Source organism: Zingiber officinale, chromosome 4B (assembly GCF_018446385.1).
Source record: "Zingiber officinale cultivar Zhangliang chromosome 4B, Zo_v1.1, whole genome shotgun sequence".
In the NCBI taxonomy this organism is placed as follows: Eukaryota; Viridiplantae; Streptophyta; class Magnoliopsida; order Zingiberales; family Zingiberaceae; genus Zingiber; species Zingiber officinale.
The window spans coordinates 118,609,362-118,628,856 of NC_055993.1; the positions used below are offsets into that span (position 1 = coordinate 118,609,362).

Sequence of the window (19,495 nt, forward strand, 5' to 3'; positions counted from 1 at the left end):
CGTCGGTAATTATCGAAAAATTTTACCAATGGAAACCAAAGCTTTCGTCGGTATTTCGATGCATTACCGACCGAACTGAGAACTTCAATTGGTATTTATCGACGAAAGTTATGTTTCCGTTAGTAAATACCGACGAAACATCTATTCCATCAATAATTTATTTATGGCGCCCCGGTTGGCTAAGACTGCTCCAACGTCTTTACCGACGAAAATCAAATCCGTCGGTAGACTATTACCGACAAAATATGTTATTCCGTTGATAATCTCGTTTCTGATAAATCAACTCCCGATACCTATAATTTTATCAGTAATCTATCGGTAGGGTTATATTTCGATAGAAGGCCGACGGATATTTCTATCTATAATCCTATATTTTTTTATTATGTTGATATAACACATACCATTACAATGATTGGATGAGTCAATGGACAATCAATTGACGATAAATTTCAATTGATTAAGACAGTAATTGACAGACGATAAGTGAAAACAATCAATTACTATGCCAAGCCAATTGACGAGTGAACTCATATTCAGTGGGGATGAATAAAATGTTTTTATTTTATGCCAAGTTGAATGTGCAATCAATCAATTGTGCTATAAAGAGAAAATTAGTAGTAGTTGATTTGACGCACTAGCTATGCGGAAAACTAAGTTCTACACTAAATGATAAAAAAAAAAATTGACTAATGAATTGAGTCGACTCAAAGGCGATGACTCACAAATAAAATATTTTTATTCAAAACCAAGTCGATTAAGCAATTGACTAATTTAGGTTAGTCAATAAGGAGAAAGTAAAAACTAATTACTAATTTGACATATTATCATTGTAATGTAATGGTCACATGTAGCAAGGGTTATAATGGATCATATTGCTGTGACGAGCTTTATGTTTGGAAGCTATGTTTTGCTTCACTATCTGGTCATTGAGAATCATTTCCTTTTCCGATGCATTCATTCTCTAGTTTTTTTTAGAAAAAAATAATTATGTTCATTCTAAGCCTCTTATATAATACATATCCTCAAATTATAGGAAGAAATGTAAATTATAAATTAAAATTAATTTATAGTCGATCGTCAAATGATTAAAAGTGAAAGATATTTTTTTCGAGAATATACGTCAGTCGAAAATTGATTTCTACTTTATTATAATATATTTACATCCTCTAACTAACTGAATAATTTATAAAGAGGAATGTACTCATTCCCTTGAAGCTATATTTTATATGGCCATAATCATCATTTTACTCACCAACTTAATAAAATCCTTGGCGCGAGTAATGATTGTTACATAAATTTTATAATTTTTTTTACTTTAAATTTTAAGAATAAAAGAGTTAAAATGGATCATTTACTTAGAGAGGACAAGAAACTCACCTCTTGCGTTTGAATTCGAAGCACTGGGATCACTAAGCTATTATGTATTGTGGTAGAGCTAGAAATTTTATAGCCATGGGGCTCAGTAGCAGAGCTTAAGTTGGCCCAAGAAAAAGTATAAAAAAAAATTTATTGATTCTAACCACATATAATTGGCACTATATATATAGTATTGTATTATATAATACTCTAGTCTAGCTCATGATATTTTAGAGGATTTTCAAACACGAATTTGAACAATTTTGATGGGATTAAATCTCAAATTTGTTGGAGGATATACTTCTAATCTTTATTCTTCTGATTTTCAAAGCAAAAACATGAAATAGGGCAAATTGTTAGAAATGGAACACAATACAATACAATCAACCTTGTGTGGGCAAAGGGTTTAAACTAATAATGTTTTTTTTAAAAAAAAAAATCTAAGTTTTCCACATTAATGTGCTCATGTAAACTCCGCCATAAGGTATCTAGTTACATTTTTGTGTAGTTTGTTTGTATTCATAAAACTCTTTTTTGACTTTTTGATAAGAAAAGATTAATGCAACTATCTAAGTTTTATCCATAAGATTTTTCAAGATTTGCTTTCCTCATACTTGATGATCAACTTAAAACTCATATGTATGTGATATGTGTTCTAACGAAATATAAACTTTGGTGATCTTTCAAAGATTAAAGAAAAATATGATGTACTCATTGATTTAAAAACTTTTGACAAATACGGAGAGAGTGTTTCCTGTCACAAGAATTGTGAAAGATAGATTGGGTAATCAAATAAAAAATGATGGGATGAATGATAATTTTATTATATTATAGAGAAAATTAAAATTTCTATCAATCGATAACTAAACTATCATATACATGTTTTAAAATATGAACATTCAAAAGAATAATTATAAGATAACTATTTTATGATGCTTTATGATTATTAGATTATATATTTTACTATTTTATTAAGAATCTAGAATCTTTACTAACTAATTTTGATGAATCCTAAAATGGAATTATGTTAATATCTTTTTTTTTATTTTTCACACTAAAAATAATTTTAAGATTTATTAGTAATTTTTTAAATTAATTTTTATATAAAAATATATACTGTTATGATTCTCTTTATTAGTCTTATATCTTCTATAAATATATTGGGATGACGACGTTAATTAGAAAGTATACTTTTCTTGACCTTTTGACTAAGATCAAGTGTAGTATCTATTCTTATATCAATTCTCGGGATGCTTAGGTTTTGTCGCTCTTGTATAGTATTACTGTATGAGTCTGACATATTATATATAATACACTCTTACCCAATCTAATTTATGAGTATGAGGTATTGATTAATTATTGAACATTTATTGATCCCCTCGTACAACAAGTCAATTTCAAGCTTCAACAATTTTACTTCTTATGATTAACGAAGTAAGCAAACACACCAACAAACGGTGCATTGACACAAGTCTGACATTTTACTATTAGATTATACATTTTACTATTTTATTAAGAATCTAAGTCTGACTTAAGAATCTAAGTCTGACATAAGTCTATTAGATTATACATTTTACTATTTTATACATTGACATAAGTCTGACATAATTCAGACATTATTAGATTATACATTTTATTAGTTTATTAAGAATCTAGAATTTTTACTAATTATTTTTGGTGAAGTCTAAAATGAAATTATGTTAATATTATTTTTTTTCTTCTTCACACTAAAAATAATTTTAAGTTTTATTATTAATTTTCTCTAATTACTTTTTATATAAAAAATATATACGGTCATGGTTCTCTTTAGTCTTACATCTTCTATAAATCTATTGGGTCGACGACGTTAGAAAGTATACGTTTCTTGACCTTTTGACTAAGATCAAGTGTAGTATCTGTTCTTATATCTGATATAAAAAATTAAATAAATTTTTTATGAAAGAGTCGGTTATAGTAACTCGTTGTTAGATTCTCAGGCTGCTAGGATTCTGTCACTCTTGCATAACATTATTATATGAGTCTGACATATTATGATAAACTCTTAACAAATCCAATTTATGAGTTTGAGGTACTAATTATTGAACATTTATTGATCTCCTCGTACAACAATTCAATTTCAAGCTTCAACAATTTTACTTCTTATGATTAACGAAGTAAGCAAACACACCAACAAACGGTGCATTGACATAAGTGGTGGGCTCAGTTTGCGCCGCCTGACGTCGATCATCATCGAAGTGATCTGTTCCAGTGTTAGGCCCTCCGGCAATAGCTCCAGTCAACTCATTCAAATTCGGATTGGGGTTGTCTAAGTAAGAGAAGCCGTTGCCGCATGCGATGAAAGAGGGATGCGCATTGATGGACGGGAGGGAGGCCGCCCTGTGATGAATGCGCTGAGGGAACTTGGGGCCGAAACCGACCATGTAAGACATTCCCGTTGGATTGGTGCCTAAGATGTAGTCCGCCTACATCGACAAACAACATTATTAATTCATTGATATTCAGAGAAATTTGATGGTAATTAAATTAATTACCTGATTTTTTGCAAATTCTACAAGCTTCCAAGCGGGGAATTTGGTGTTGCCGCAAGTGATTCTTTCCCTAGCTAGCCTGACATGTTTAGCATAGATAAGAGCGAGCAAAGAAAGTGAACCAACGACTTGACTGTTGCACCCTTCGGTCTTGAAGAGCAGACCCCCTGTGCATATATAAATTAAATAATTAAATGAATCATATATTCTCCAATTTGAGAAATATTTTCACTCTGCCATTTAAGTTTTTTCGTCGAGAAAATGATAATTAATAACACGAGAAGTTATTAGTTAATTGACCAACCTGGTGTGTATTTTATGGTCCTGGTGGGGGATTCTGGTAGCACGCCGCATGCAAAGGTTTGAGCTTCTTTTTTGTACTGACCAATCTGCAATTTTAATTTTGTTAAAATAATTTGTCATAATTAAGTAAAAAAATAAAGCCGGTTTATAATTTTAAAAAGTAAATATATTTATTTTATATTTATATTCATTAACAGATATATGAAAATTAATTAATACCTGGCTTAGGAGGACGTAAAGTCCTGCATGTTTATTGTCCCATGAAAACTCAGTGTCAATATAATAATTCTGAGTTACTTCTTCCATGAGTTTGATTTTTCGAATGGCTGAATCAACATGTTTTTGGTATTTTTTGGTGTTGGTGGCTTTATTCAACCATGCTCCAGCCCAAGCTAACTCATCCTGCAACATAAATAAATATATAAATATTTTACTAGAAATAAAAGCAATTAATTAAAACTATATTAATTATAATTACTTGGTAGCCACTGAAATCACAGTAAAATGGGCAGACTGCGTGGCCAATTGCGTCGTTGTATGAGCCCTGGTATTTGTTTGCGAAATAATACGCCTGTAAAAAATTTATAAAAAAACAAATAAATTAAATTGTATGCTTATGCGTTGGAAGATTAATTAAGGGAGCGTTTGGTATTTTTGGTATTAAAAGGATATTTGATTAATAAAAATAAAATAATTACTAATTAAAAGGTGGACATGAAAATGAGTTATTGTCCAATTATAAACATCCATTCCTTTATTTATATTTTCATTTATGTAATCTAAATATTAACAATAATAATTATTTATTTTTATTCCCATTAATTCTCCACCATTATTTTCCTAAACCAAGCCCCCAAATTAAGCTTTATAATGTATTTGTGCGCGCGTGTTGAATTTAAATAAGCATCGACATTAGTTCTGTATGTGTAGGAGAACTAATTATATATACGTATATAATCGTAAAATATTTGAACTTATATACATTTTAATAGCGAGAAAATAGTATCACAATACCGTTCATATAGCTCTATATAATTAATCACTTGTATTAATAATTTCAGGGTTAGTTTCAAATACGTACCTCCTTCGCTTTAGACAACAAGCGCCAGGAGTAGGCAGCGTCGTAGTTCTTGAAGGCGATTGAGGCAGCAGCCAGCGCGGCGGCGATCTCGCCGGCGACCTCGGAGCCCGGGTGAGTGGTGTTGACGGCGTACACGGGGCGCGGGGTGTCCATGTCCTCGGGCCGTTCCCAGCAGTTGTGGTCGCTGTTGGGGTTGCCCACCATGGCGTAGACGGTGTTGGGCAAGTTGGCCGTGGCCTTGAGCAAGAAATCTGTGTTCCATCTCAGAGTTTCCGCAGCATTAATCCACTCGCCTCCCTCGGCCATCCCGTCGCCGAACTCGATGATGCTCCACGCCAACATCGTCGCCGTGAACGCCATCGGAAAGCTGTACTTCACGTTGTCCCCCGCGTCGTAGTATCCCCCCGTTAGATCAACCTAAACAAATTAAGAAATATAATACAATACAATTGTTGTTCCTCGTAGACACAAGAATAGGCAGCAGCTAGCATGTATTGATGTATAGATATAGCTAGCTAATTGTCTTACACCACCCTCTTGGCCATCGCGTAGAGCCGAGTCCTTCCTCCATGTCAGGCGTTGGTTAGGAGGAAGCTTCCCTGATCGCTGCCCTTCGAAGAACAACAAGCTCTTGCTCAGCGCGAGCTTGTAATCGTGCTTTTGCTCCCATCCAACCGATGCCGTTGACATCAACAACAACACACCACAAACAACAACGCAAATCCTCTCCATCGACGACATTTTCTTTTCCTTTCAAGTCAATTCTTTGCCATCTTAATTAATCGATATTTTATAGACGCAGATGATCTTAATAGGATACTGGTTAATTCATTTTGGACACCAATCTTCAACATTCTCACTTGCCAAATAAGGTAAATTTCCTTAAGAAGTTTATATATATATAAATAAAACTATGCATGATAGGCTCTAATCAACGAGATATTGAATTGAATCGTAATATTTTATTCCACTTAATTTGGAAAGAAACCATCCTTACAATTATACATATACATGTCTAATTTTATTAATATTTGAAAAAAAATATAGAGGAAAGTACTTAGGGAAATGACTCTAGAAGAACTCTTTTTTGGTTGCACTGCCAAAAAGAAAATGCTATTAGCAACGGATTTAGTGAGGAATGTTTAATTTCTATCTTTATATATCGATAGATTTATTAATTATTGGACTTAAACTATCCGTTGCTACTATTAATGGGTTAACGATAAACTTCATTTGTAGGTATTGCAACTGATATTATTTCAATGGATTTAATAGGTGCTTTATTTTACGTTCATATTATGAATTGGGTTCATGTCTGTAATAATTGATCGATTAGATTCTAGACATTAAAAAAAAAAAAAAAAACTTAGCGGGACTTTGCCAAAAAGTCAAGTCCAGCCAATTCTTATTCTTATAAGATATAAGAATATATATATATATATATATATATATATATATATATATATATATATATATATATAATCGAATAAAAATTTTATCTTTTGAGTTTAATAATTGGATTATAATATTCCAGTTAAAAAATAAAATAAAATGAATAAAATTTTAAATGCTTACGGTATATGACATTTGCACTTGGAGTATAATATTTATAGTTTAGGAATTAAAGATTTTTTTATTAAAAAAATATCAAAATATTGAGGTACGTAGATCACTTCTTGACGCCCCGAACATCCATGTATATATATATATATATATATATATATATATATATATATATATATATATATATATAAAATATGTTTACATTGAAAATAATTCTAAGATTTATTATTAATTTCTATAAACACATCAATCAATGATATAAAGTTTGAGATTTAGCTGTAGTGTATTATTATAAATTTTTCTCATTAATTAATCAGAGATCTAGAGTTCGAGACTCAGCTGCGGCATCTCATTGAGAGATCAAATATGATATTTGATCCTGCCCGAGGGTTGAGTCGATGGATGCTGGGAAGATGGCGCTCCTGTTGACCGGATGAATGTTAGGATCGTTCGTACTCGGCTAGATAGGGGGGGTGTGAATAGCCGCCCCAAATCACTCGTTTCTTCCTACAATTCGTTAGCGCAGCGGAAAAAAATAAACTAGAAACGAAAGGAAGAATATCAAACCTTAACACAGCGATGTACGAGGTTCGGAGATGATGCTCCTACTCCTCGGCGTGTCCGTAAGGTGGACGAACCCAATCAATCCGTCGGTGGATGAGTCCCCGGAAAACCGGCTAATAAAAACTCCTTCTGGGTGGAGAAACCTCGCCACACTTGTTTGCAACAGCAAACAGGAGTACAAGTACAAAGAATAAGCAAGAAATACAATAAGAATACACAAGCACTCTACCAATCTTGCTTTCTCGTCGACTGGAGTCCGGATGAAGCAGCAGCAGCTGTTCCATTCGGGGAAGCTCACGCGAAGCTTTCGGGAGGAACCAGCAAGCTTAGCAGCACCAAGAAGAGGAAGAAGGAAGAAGAAGAAGTTGCACCAAAGCCTTGATCTCCTTTTATAACCTGCGAACCTGCACAGCGAAGACAGAAGCCAGTGGAGAAGACGGAGCGACCCGTTGTGACTCAACAGTCGAATCGTGGACTGATCAGGCTCCACCCTGATCGGTCCAGAACCCTTCTGATCGGTCTGGGGACCGATGCCGATCGGTCCCTAGACCGATCAGATTGCTCCACGAAAGTGCCCAACTTTCTGTTCGGATAGGCGTGGACCGATCAGGCTCCAACCGGTCCACGGACCGATCCCACCTCTCTCTGCTGCTGATCGGTCGTGGAGACCGATCAGCTTATGCCGATCGGTCCCCGCATCGATCAAGAAGCTCACGTAATCTGCGCTTTGCCTTACATTTGTTATCGATCGGTCACGGATCGATCGATACACAACGAGTCACCGGATCGGTCTGCAGATCGATCCAGTGGATTTTGCCCAAACCAAGTCCCAAACCTTTCAAACCAATATCCGGTCAACCTTGACCTATTGGTACATCATGCTTAGCATCCGGTCACTCTTGACTGCTAAGACTCCCCACCAAGTGTCCGGTCAATCCCTTTGACCCACTTGGACTTTCCTCTTCGTGCAAGATCCGGTCACTCCTATGACCTACTTGGACTTCCCATCACCGGATGTCCGATCACCCTTGATCCATCTGGATTTTCCTTGCCCGGCACTCACCAGGACTTTCACCTAGCTTCACTCACTAGGGTTTTCACACCGCCTAACATCCCAGTTAGGACTTTCTCTGCTCGGCTTCACTCACGGGACTTTCCAACCGCCTAACATCCGATTAGGACTTTCCCAAGCTTCACTCACCAGGACTTTCCACACCGCCTAACATCCCAGTTAGGACTTTCTCCTTCGGCTTCACTCACGGGACTTTCCAACCGCCTAACATCCAGTTAGGACTTTCCCACCTGGCTTCACTCACTGGACTTTCCACACTGCCTAACATCCCAGTTAGGACTTTTCCAGTGCCAAGTCTCCATACTTGGACTTTTCCCGTGCCAAGTCTCCATACTTGGACTTTTCGCGTGCCAAGCTCCCTGCTTGGACTTTTCCAGTGCCAAGTCTCCATACTTGGACTTTTCTAGTGCCAAGCTCCCTGCTTGGACTTTTCCGTTGCCAAGTCTCCATACTTGGACTTTTTCCCGAATCAGGTCAACCAGGTCAACCTTGACCTACGGTTGCCCCAATAATCTCCCAAACATCTATTCTTGTCCCATATCAAGAATACAACTCTTCCACGAGTGTCAAACATCAACATGCAGCTCAACTAGGTCAACCTTGACCTAAGGTTGCACCGACAATCTTCCCAAGTCAAACATCAAAATACAACTCGAGTCAGGTCAACCAGGTCAACCTTGACCCAAGGTTGCACCAACAATCTCCCCTTTTTGATGTTTGACAAAACCCATAATCAAGTTAGGTTAACCCGATAACCTAACTTAGGTTTTTCAATCATCTTCCAATGTCCAATGTTCTTTCCTTGAACATTCTCTGGACATTCTCCCCTTAGGTTAGGTTATCCAATTGGGTTCTCCAATATAATTCTCCCCTTTTGACACACATCAAAAAGAATTCCAATGTTCTTCCTCGAACATTCCTTGACATTCTTCCCCTAGCTTAGGTTAACCCGATAACCTAACTTGGGTTTCTCCAATAATTCTCCAATGAACACTCTCCCCTTTTTGACATATATCAAAAAGAAAAAGGAGGGTATCAAGGTCAAGAGTTTCTTCCTAATGAAAGTCCCATACCTTTCATTGAAACTCTTAATTTCCCCCTTGATACTAAACTCAACAATCAACTTAGTGATAATCCCATATCACTAATCCTCAAAAGTCTTAAGGAGTAAAAACTCCCCCTAAAAGTCAACTCCCCCTTGACAATTAGGTAAAAACTCCCCCTAAATGTCAACTCCCCCTTGACCATTGCACCAACAATGTCTTTGTGAGTTCCAAACCTTTAGAAATCCACAAAACCCAACTTCCAGCTGAAATTTCAGACCAACAGCTGAAAATCAGAAACTGGCACGCTCCGGTCCCGGACGATCGAAACCATGGATCGGTCCCCGGACCGATCAAGCCACCGACTCACCAAGCACGGTTCTTCGTTGGATCGGTCCGCAGACCGATCCATGCCTCAATCGGATCGGTCCACGGACCGATCAGACTTCTGGATCGGTCCCTAGACCGATCCGGGAACAATAAGCAGATTTCTGAAATTTCCTTCCCGAAATTCAGAAACTCCTAGAAAATTCCAGAAAATTTGAAAAATTGTGAAATTTTGATGATACATTCCTCATAACATATACTATCATGGAAAAATAGTTTTCTATGAAAATAACTTCCATTTTTCAATCTTGATACAAAGTTCAAAAACTTTGAAATAGTTCAAGTTTAACTCAACTTTGTATCACAATGTTCAATGATGAATGCTATCACTAGGAAAGTTTCATCAAGGTTTTTCAAATCAATTTTAAAATGCTTTTAAAACCATTTGAATTTGGGACCATAATCTTAGGGCTAGATGTACATGACTTGTACACAAGCTTTCCCTATGATCCTTAATTTCTTTAATTAGGGTCATCTAGGCACAAGGACAATGCACCTTGATCCTAACTCATGATCCTAATATCTCACACACATCTAAGGTGTATCAAACCACATTCAAGTCAATTTGATGTGAGATATGGGTTAAGGTCAACTTAGGCTAAGTTCTCATGCATTTTCTAAACACCAATTTGATCTCAATATCAAATTATATGTTTGTCCTTAAATCAATTTCATTGATTATAATGCAAGAGATGATGACATGGCATATAATGATATCATAAGTAAAAACATGTGCCAATGTCATGATGTCATGGCATAAAGTTTGAAAACTTAAATAAAGCATGACATATAAACTAGCCTAAGCATTATTATGACATTTCAAATGATAATAAACTAAATATGATGTCATGGCATGGCATATGGCAACCAATCATGGCAAGTTAGCACACATAAGACATACCTAGATTGCCTATCTAAGTATTCTTAGTCTTAGCTAATACTTAAGCTTTAACCCTTGATCGCCCTAAAATGCCAAAATCCTAATTTTGACACTTCTTGAACTCTAGATTCATTCATGCCACCTAAAGATCAAATTTATCCTCAAATCTTGGCATGTTTCATTTTTCCTCAAGAGTCCTCTAGATTTTCTCAACTTGTGCCAATTGAAATTATCATCAACATTTTCCATGATGGCACATTTTACTCTTCCAAGGAGTAAATATTAATGATTATTCCATTTCATTTTCAAAGGTTCACAAAACCTTGAAAATGCTCCTTGAGTGTCAATTTCCTCAAAGTTGGGTTAACTACCATTCCAATTGGAGTTGACACTCTCTAACCCATCTATGGGGTAGAGAAGATGCTCCTAGGAACCCAATACCTATTTGAGCTCATTGGGTTCACTAAATATTCACTAGGGATAACTTCCCTAGCAACCCTCCTAATGACCCTCTTAGGCTTTGAAGCCTTGGTCATTTGGGACTCATCAAGATCAACTCTAGGGGTGACTCCCCTTGTGACCTTGGTGGTGGTCTTCCTAGCCCTAGGTTTTGTTCCATAATCGAATGGAACACTATGATAAGTGGGCTTGACCACTTGGGACTTAGGTTTGTGACCCAAACCTTTCTTGTCCTTGGACTTGGGTTTTTGACTCTTAAACCCTAGAGATGACTTCTCCATGTTTTTAAGAGCCTTTTCTAAATTATCAAGTCTTGACCTCAAGACTTGATTTTCCCTCTCTAATACCTCAAGTGTTAATTTGTCATTTTCTCTTGAGATATTCCTAGGCATGTGTCTAGTCTTCTTGGGATTTCTACCTAGGTTTTCCTTAACTTTAGAAGCGTTAATCCTAGGGTTGGTATTTCTAGTGTTATCCTTACCTAGGCTAACATGTTTAGCTCCTAAGCACATGTATTGGTTCCTAAAGTTAACATGCTTATCATTATTAACAATTGCAACAAAACTACTAGCATGAGTTTTATTAGAATTGCAATAATGAACCTTAGAGATTACCTTAGGGTTTGCCTTAGCCCCCCTATTGATGTGCTTGGTTTCTTGTCCTTGTGAGGTTGCCTCCCCCTCGGACATTGACTCCTATAGTGTCCCTTCGCTTGCATTGGAAGCACACCACGTGCTCCTTGCCTTTGCGTATCGGGCCTCCGGCTTCCTTGACCTTAGGCGCCGGTGGAGTCTTCCTAACTCTCTTTGGACATTTGCTCTTGTAATGTCCATACTCCCTACACTCAAAGCATAATATATGTAATTTGCTCGAAATTAAAGTGTTTGAGTTACCTAGGTTTGTGGATGGAGATGAGCTTTCTTCTTCATCCCTTCCGGAGATAGATGCCTCTTCTTGCTCCGATCTTGAACAAGAGCTCTCCTCCTCTTCTTCCTTGGATGTTGAGTAGCCCTCAACTTCCAATTCGCTTCCTCCATGATGTGAGCTACTTGGCTCACTAGGCTCCTTTTCATGGAATTTTGCCAAATTGTTCCACAATTCCTTGGCGTTGTTGTACCTATCTATCTTGCACAAAACATTATTAGGCAAAGCAAATTCAATAATTTTTGTTACCTCGTCATTGATTTCAGATTGTCGGATTTGCTCTTTCGTCCACTCCTTCTTCTTGATAGGTTTTCCTTCCTCATCCATCGGAGGGGAAAACTCTTCTTGTACACAAAACCAATGTAACATATTAGTTCTAAGAAAATACATCATCCTTACCTTCCAATATGTGAAGTTGTCGTGAGACTCGTAGAAGGGTTGAATCGTGACATCTTCTCCATAGAGATCCATCTCTAGCCCGTGCTCCCCCGGGTGTTGATCCGTCGAAGAGCGGCCTCGCTCTGATACCACTTGTTAGGATCGTTCGTACTCGGCTAGAGAGGGGGGGGGTGTGAATAGCCACCCCAAATCACTTGTTTCTTCCTACAATTCGTTAGCGCAGCGGAAAAAAATAAACTAGAAACGAAAGGAAGAATATCAAACCTTAACACAGCGATGTACGAGGTTCGGAGATGATGCTCCTACTCCTCGGCGTGTCCGTAAGGTGGACGAACCCAATCAATCCGTCGGTGGATGAGTCCCCGGAAAACCGGCTAATAAAAACTCCTTCTGGGTGGAGAAACCTCGTCACACTTGTTTGCAACAGCAAACAGGAGTACAAGTACAAAGAATAAGCAAGAAATACAATAAGAATACACAAGCACTCTACCAATCTTGCTTTCTCGTCGACTGGAGTCCGGATGAAGCAGCAGCTTCAAAAACCCTAACAGCAGCAGCTGTTCCAGTCGGGGAAGCTCACGCGAAGCTTTCGGGAGGAACTCAACAGAGCTCTTATCGCAGCCCACAAATCTTCAGCAGAAGAGAAGAAAGAAGGAAGAAGAAGCAGTTGCACCAAAGCCTTGATCTCCTTTATAACTGCGAACAAGCAGAAGCCAGCGGAGAAGACGGAGCGACCCGTTGTGACTCAGCGGTCGAATGACCGATCAGGCTCCACCACGATCGGTCCAGAACCCTTCTGATCGATCGGGGCCCTGGGCTAATCGGTCCCTAGACCGATCAGATTGCTCCGAAAGTGCCCAACTTTGTTGGTTTCTGATCGATGCGGACCCGTCGCCATAGTCGGATCGGTCCACGCACCGATCCCACCTCTCGGTGCGTCTCGATCGGTCGTGGAGACCGATCAGCTGTTCCTTCCCGAGCCTATTGCCTCCTGCGATCGCCTTCTGTTTGTTATCCGATCGGTCACCGATCGATCGGATACACAACGAGTCGGATCGGTCTGCAGATCGATCCAGTGGATTTTGCCCAAACCAAGTCCCAAACCTTTCAAACCAATATCCGGTCAACCTTGACCTATTGGTACATCATGCTTAGCATCCGGTCACTCCCTTGACCGGCTAAGACTCCCCACCAGTGTCCGGTCAATCCTTTGACCCACTTGGACTTTCCTCTTCGTGCCAAGTATCCGGTCACCCCCATGACCTACTTGGACTTCCCATCACCGGATGTCCGATCACCCTGATCCATCTGGATTTTCCCTGCCGGCTTCACTCACGGGACTTTCACCTAGCTTCACTCACTAGGGTTTTCACACCGCCTAACATCCAGTTAGGACTTTCTCACTGCCTGCTTCACTCACGGGACTTTCCAACCGCCTAACATCCGATTAGGACTTTCCCACCGTCTGCTTCACACCAGGACTTTCCACACCGCCTAACATCCAGTTAGGACTTTCTCACCGCCTCGCTTCACTCACCGGGACTTTCCAACCGCCTAACATCCCAGTTAGGACTTTCCCACTACACCGGCTTCACTCACTGGACTTTCCAACCGCCTAACATCCCGTTAGGACTTTCCACTCACGCTTCACTCACCTGGACTTTCCACACTGCCTAACATCCCAGTTAGGACTTTTCCGTGCCAAGTCTCCATACTTGGACTTTTCCCGTGCCAAGTCTCCATACTTGGACTTTTCGCGTGCCAAGCTCCCTGCTTGGACTTTTCCAGTGCCAAGTCTCCATACTTGGACTTTTCTAGTGCCAAGCTCCCTGCTTGGACTTTTCCGTTGCCAAGTCTCCATACTTGGACTTTTTCCCGAATCAGGTCAACCAGGTCAACCTTGACCTACGGTTGCCCCAATAATCTCCCAAACATCTATTCTTGTCCCATATCAAGAATACAACTCTTCCACGAGTGTCAAACATCAACATGCAACTCAACTAGGTCAACCTTGACCTAAGGTTGCACCGACAATCTTCCTAAGTCAAACATCAAAATACAACTCGAGTCAGGTCAACTCGAGTCAGGTCAACCAGGTCAACCTTGACCTAAGGTTGCACCAACAATGAAGACTATGAAGGCGTAGATCTCCTACCGCCGTGGACCTGCAAACACAATGCCGAGTCGGGAAGAGGTTTCCCGGTGAAGTAGAGTAGAGAAGCGAAAACTGTAGCTATAGTAAAGTAGTAAGTAATAAGCATACCTCCGTTGTAGTCTGGGAGTCCTTATATAGGGCTACCCAGAGGCGCGTGCACGCTCCCTGCGGTGTGAACGCTCCCCGTGGTGTGCACGCTCCTCAAAGCATACCTGGAGTGGGCATATCAGAAAAGCGTGCCTTATGTCATATCTTAATAGCACAAGCATATTCCTGATGTGACCACCGTACGATTCTCTGTCTGACCATGCCGCCGACCATGCTACCTGTCGGCGGCACTGGTCCCTAAGAAGATATCGTCAGCTGCTTCCTTTGTCCTCCACCGGGCCGAGCGGAGGAACCGCTCGGCCAGTGCCTCTTGGGCGACACCCTGGCCAGGCTGAGCGGGAGGTCTGCTCGGCCAATCATCCTATTGTCCCGACTCCATCTTGTCGGGCGAATAAATCATATTTGCCAGGCCAAGACTGCGCCCCCCGTTAGACCGAGTGGGGTCTTCTGAGCGTCAGAAGCTCGGCATCAGGCCAAGCTGTAATGCAGACTCGGACACACACATTCGCTCAGCCGGATACCTACGACATTGACCGTCGACTTTGACCTCCCATGTGGCTCAGGGCTCACTACAGGACGGGGGCCCCCATCTCACCGTCGGATCACGTGCCTCCCCTTTAAGTCGAGTCGAAGGAGGCTACAAGTCCGACTGACTGGACAAGTAGTCTGGTGACCGTTTGGCCAATCGACTGATAGATGAGTTGGATCCCGATCAACCTCTATGGGACTGATCTTTCTCTTCCGATCGGCGCCTCGAGCCTTTATACTTGGATATTTTTTCCTCCTCGCTTTCTGAGGGGCGTGGGCCGGACAGTCACAGTTGACGCCACTTAAATCCCCTCGGGATGGCGCAGGTCACCTCCATTAAGGCCGAGCACGCGCCCATTAAATGCTGCCCTGTGGGAGGACGCCACGTGTCATCGGCGTAGTCATCGCACGTCCTAAGTGACAGCTGCTGATGTGACGTTTGGCGGTTCGAATTTAACGACCAGATTGTTAGCAATTCAAGCCGCAAAAACTACTTTTTACGTTGCGAAAACCCAGAAGCTAGTCACGGATCTGTATGAAGATATATATTTAAAATTAAATCATGTACATGTTTCTACACTAGATCTACATTAGATCTACATGAAAAGAGATTATACCTTTGTTGCGAAGCCCTTCGCTTACCCCCCTCGTCCAAGAGTTGCCGGATCTCGTAGGGTGTCAAGTGTACACCCCTCTAAAAGTATCCACACGGACAAAAGGTGGAGAAGAACCACTTAGAGTGTGCTAGCACTCTTGGGTGGCTCGGTAATGGAGGAGAGGGAGAGAACAAGAGAATGAGAGGAGGAAGAAGAAGACTTCAATGAGCACACAATTGCTTTACTCACCATTAAGTGGTCGACCACCTTATGAGAGATTATATACCTCCATGTAATACCAAGAGTCATGACTCTTGGTCTCCCTCATAAGGTGGCACACACTGTAGGTGCAGCGGAGGCCGGCAAGAGGGGGGTGAATTGCTGAAAACAAAAATAAACTATACCCTCCTCGGATTTCAACTCAAAAATAAAATCAGCAGTAAAATAATAACGACTAAATTAAGGAGACAGAAAATAAATCAGAAATAGAATTTAACCTGGTTACAACCAAGAGGGTTGTTAATCCAGGGCGATGAAAAGCGCACTAAAAAAAATCTCCTTCTCTGAAGGCGGAGAAGCCTTTTACACTTTTGGAAGCTCACTAGTTGCTTAGGAATTGCTTACAGTATTGATTGCTTGAGTTGTTTTGAATTCCTAGCTCCAGGGGCCTTTAAATAGCCTCTGAAAATCTGATCTCGAAGGTCCAAGGCGCCTCCAATAGGGGTCCAAGGCTCCTCCAAGGGTTCAGCGGATAAAACTTTACCCGCTGCGCAAACGGTCTATTTGACCAGGCTTAAGGCGCCTTCATCAGCCTTGAAGGCGCCTTTAAGCTGAAGGCGCCTTCAAGGCAGCTTGAACGCGCCTTGAGCTGTTTATCCAGCTCAGATCTTTTGCGTTGGCTTTCTTCAGCTTCCGACGCTCCGTTCTTTTGGGTGATTTCGGCCAACCGAAATAGGGCTCACCCGAATCCAATTTCCGGCCTTCTCCTCGAGCAGCCTTCCGTCCCGGCTTAACGCCCCTCGAATGCCGCGCACGCTCTTCCCGCCCACAGGAGTACTCTTCCGTAACTCTTTCGTCCTTCGTACGCACCGAGCCCGTCGGCTCCCTTCCCGTGTCGTCCTTCTCACTAGCCGCGTCTTCCGCTCGACTTCCTGCGCTCCTAAGCTCCTGTACACTCAGACACAGGGATTAAACACAAAGCAGGACCTAACCAACTTGGTTGATCACATCAAAACTGCCACGGGGTCTAACACACACTTGATGTAGCCATGATGATGTGGAACATCATCATTGGCCGACCCCCATGTTATGTCACAATGAAGTGGCATTTGGTCAAGTCAAACTTGACCCTTCATCTTCCCTCTCAAGTCAAGTCAAACTTGACTCATTTATCTCCCATGGTTGATCAAATCTAACCATTGATTCAAGTCAATTTGATTTAATGAATCTCTATTCATTGAATTAAATTGATTCAATGAGTCATAATCTAAATTAGACTCATTGGACACATGAATCAAATTGAGTTCAACTCAATTAGTCTAATTTGGATTACTCTTAATCCAATTAGGTTCATCACATGAACCTAATCCTCTTAATCCATCATATGAACTCATTCTTCATCTAATTGTCCTTTGTATGTGACCCTATAGATTCTTGTAACGTTGGCAATGTTCCTAAACCCATTAGGAGCATAAGTAATGAGCGATATCTAGCAACACATCATTACTATCCAAGTTACAAGAATGTTGAGATCCAACATCACCTTTGTGACTACTAATTGTGACTCTCACAATATGTGACAATGTCCTTCTATCCTTGACATCTAGATTGATCAATTGAGGCATAGACCATGTCATCCTCTAATCAATCTATATCTTGAACTACAAGTAGGCTCACTCTAATCAAATGAGCTCAATATCTCATATTAACTCATTTGGGCATGGTCATGTACTTAGTGGTCTCACTCTATCAAGAATCATAATATCTCTCCCGTTATATAGGAGGGATAGATCCCATCTACATCACTCACATCCCTCCGTATAATTTGTTACATACCCAGCAATCGCCTTTATAGTTCACCCAGTTACAGGTGACGTTTGACGAAGCCAAAGTATGCAACTCCTTATGTAGGGAACCATGGTGACTTCAGGTCCAAGGACTGATAGTCATACTAATAGTCACATGAGAAAGTATATGAGACTCATATAACGATCCATGATACTTTCTCATGGCGGGTCATTCAGTATACATTCTCCAATGTATACTCATGTGTCAACTTGATATCTCTATATCCATGACTTGTGAGATCAAGTCATCGAGTTGACCTACATGCTAGTCTCATCACATTAACATTGTCCCTGAATGTTAATACTTGACTAGGAATGATTAAGAGTAGTGTTCTCTATATCATCTAACTATCAATTCAACCAATCGATTGATATAGATGAGAATCTTCTACTCAAGGACGCTATTATACTTAGTTATTTGACACCAATACAAGTAAGTATAATAACCATAAAGAAATGTCTTTATAAATATATAGGAATATGATACATCGAGTCCATACAACAATCATCATATGATTGGTTCTAGGGCTCTAACTAACAATCTCCCACTAGCAATAGTGTCAATCAGTGTAGGCTCTAAGGTCCAATGACTTAGTGTGACCATCATGCTTTCTCTATGCCAAAGTCTTGGTCAAGGGATCAGCGACATTAGCCTCTGTGGGTATTCTACAAAATCTTCACATCTCCTCTATCGATGATCTCTCGAATGAGATGGAAGCACTGTAGTATGTGTTTGGTCCGCTAGTGTGAGCGAGACTCCTTAGCCTGTGCAATTGCTCTATTGTTGTCACAATAGAGCTCTATAGGATCGACTATGCTAGGAACCACCCCAAGCTCAGTAATGAACTTGCGGATCCAAACTGCCTCCTTTACTACTTCTGATGCAGTAATATACTCAGCCTCTATTGTAGAATCAGCAATTGTGTCTTACTTCGAACTCTTCCAGCTCACAGCACCACCATTCAAGCAAAACATGAACCCAAACTGCGATCTATAATCATCCTGGTCAGTTTGGAAGCCAGCATCACTATAACCCTTTATAGCTAGCTCGTCATCGCCTCTAAATATCAAGAAATAGTCTTTAGTCCTTCTCAGGTACTTAAGAATATTCTTGACCACTATCCAGTGACGCTCACCTGGATCTGACTGGTATCTGCTCGTCATGCTCAAAGCATACGAAACATCAGGACAAGTACATAGCATGGTGTACATGATAGATCCTATGGCTGAAGCATAAGAGATCTTATCCATGTGGTCTCTCTCCTCTCTAGAAGAGGGATTTTGAGTCTTCGAAAGACTCACACCATGTGACATCGGTAGAAATCCTTTCTTGGAATTCTGCATGGAAAATCGTAGTAATACCGTGTCAATATATGTACTTTGACTTAGGCTAAACAATCGCTTAGATCTATCTCTATAGATCTTTATGCCTAGAATATAGGCTGCTTCACCTAAATCCTTCATTGAGAAACAATTCCCCAGT

The 19,495-nt window shown here is 40.1% G+C and overlaps 1 protein-coding gene and 1 pseudogene across 1 annotated transcript; one reads left to right on the forward strand and one right to left on the reverse strand.

Moving 5' to 3' along the window:
* Positions 1–3,211: 3,211 nt before the first annotated feature.
* LOC121979011 lies at positions 3,212–3,385 on the forward strand (annotated as a pseudogene).
* Positions 3,386–3,488: 103 nt separating this feature from the next.
* Positions 3,489–15,376, reverse strand: LOC121978588 (endoglucanase 8-like). Its single transcript, XM_042530915.1, has 8 exons — positions 15,348–15,376; positions 5,797–5,992; positions 5,269–5,685; positions 4,666–4,758; positions 4,383–4,589; positions 4,189–4,273; positions 3,888–4,051; positions 3,489–3,818 (listed from the first exon to the last, which is right to left on the reverse strand). Exons 1-8 carry the CDS (start codon positions 15,374–15,376, stop codon positions 3,489–3,491), a joined length of 1,521 nt encoding a protein of 506 aa, XP_042386849.1.
* Between the last annotated feature and the right edge of the window lie 4,119 nt (positions 15,377–19,495).

Coding starts and splice junctions, on each gene's coding strand:
- LOC121978588 (XM_042530915.1), bottom strand. CDS start 15,376: ATGGGAGGTCAAAGTCGACGGTCAATGTC. Junction 5,686..5,796: donor GCGATGGCCAAGAGGGTGGT/GTAAGACAATTA, acceptor TAATTTGTTTAG/GTTGATCTAACGGGGGGATA. Junction 4,759..5,268: donor TGTTGTCTAAAGCGAAGGAG/GTACGTATTTGA, acceptor AATTTTTTACAG/GCGTATTATTTCGCAAACAA.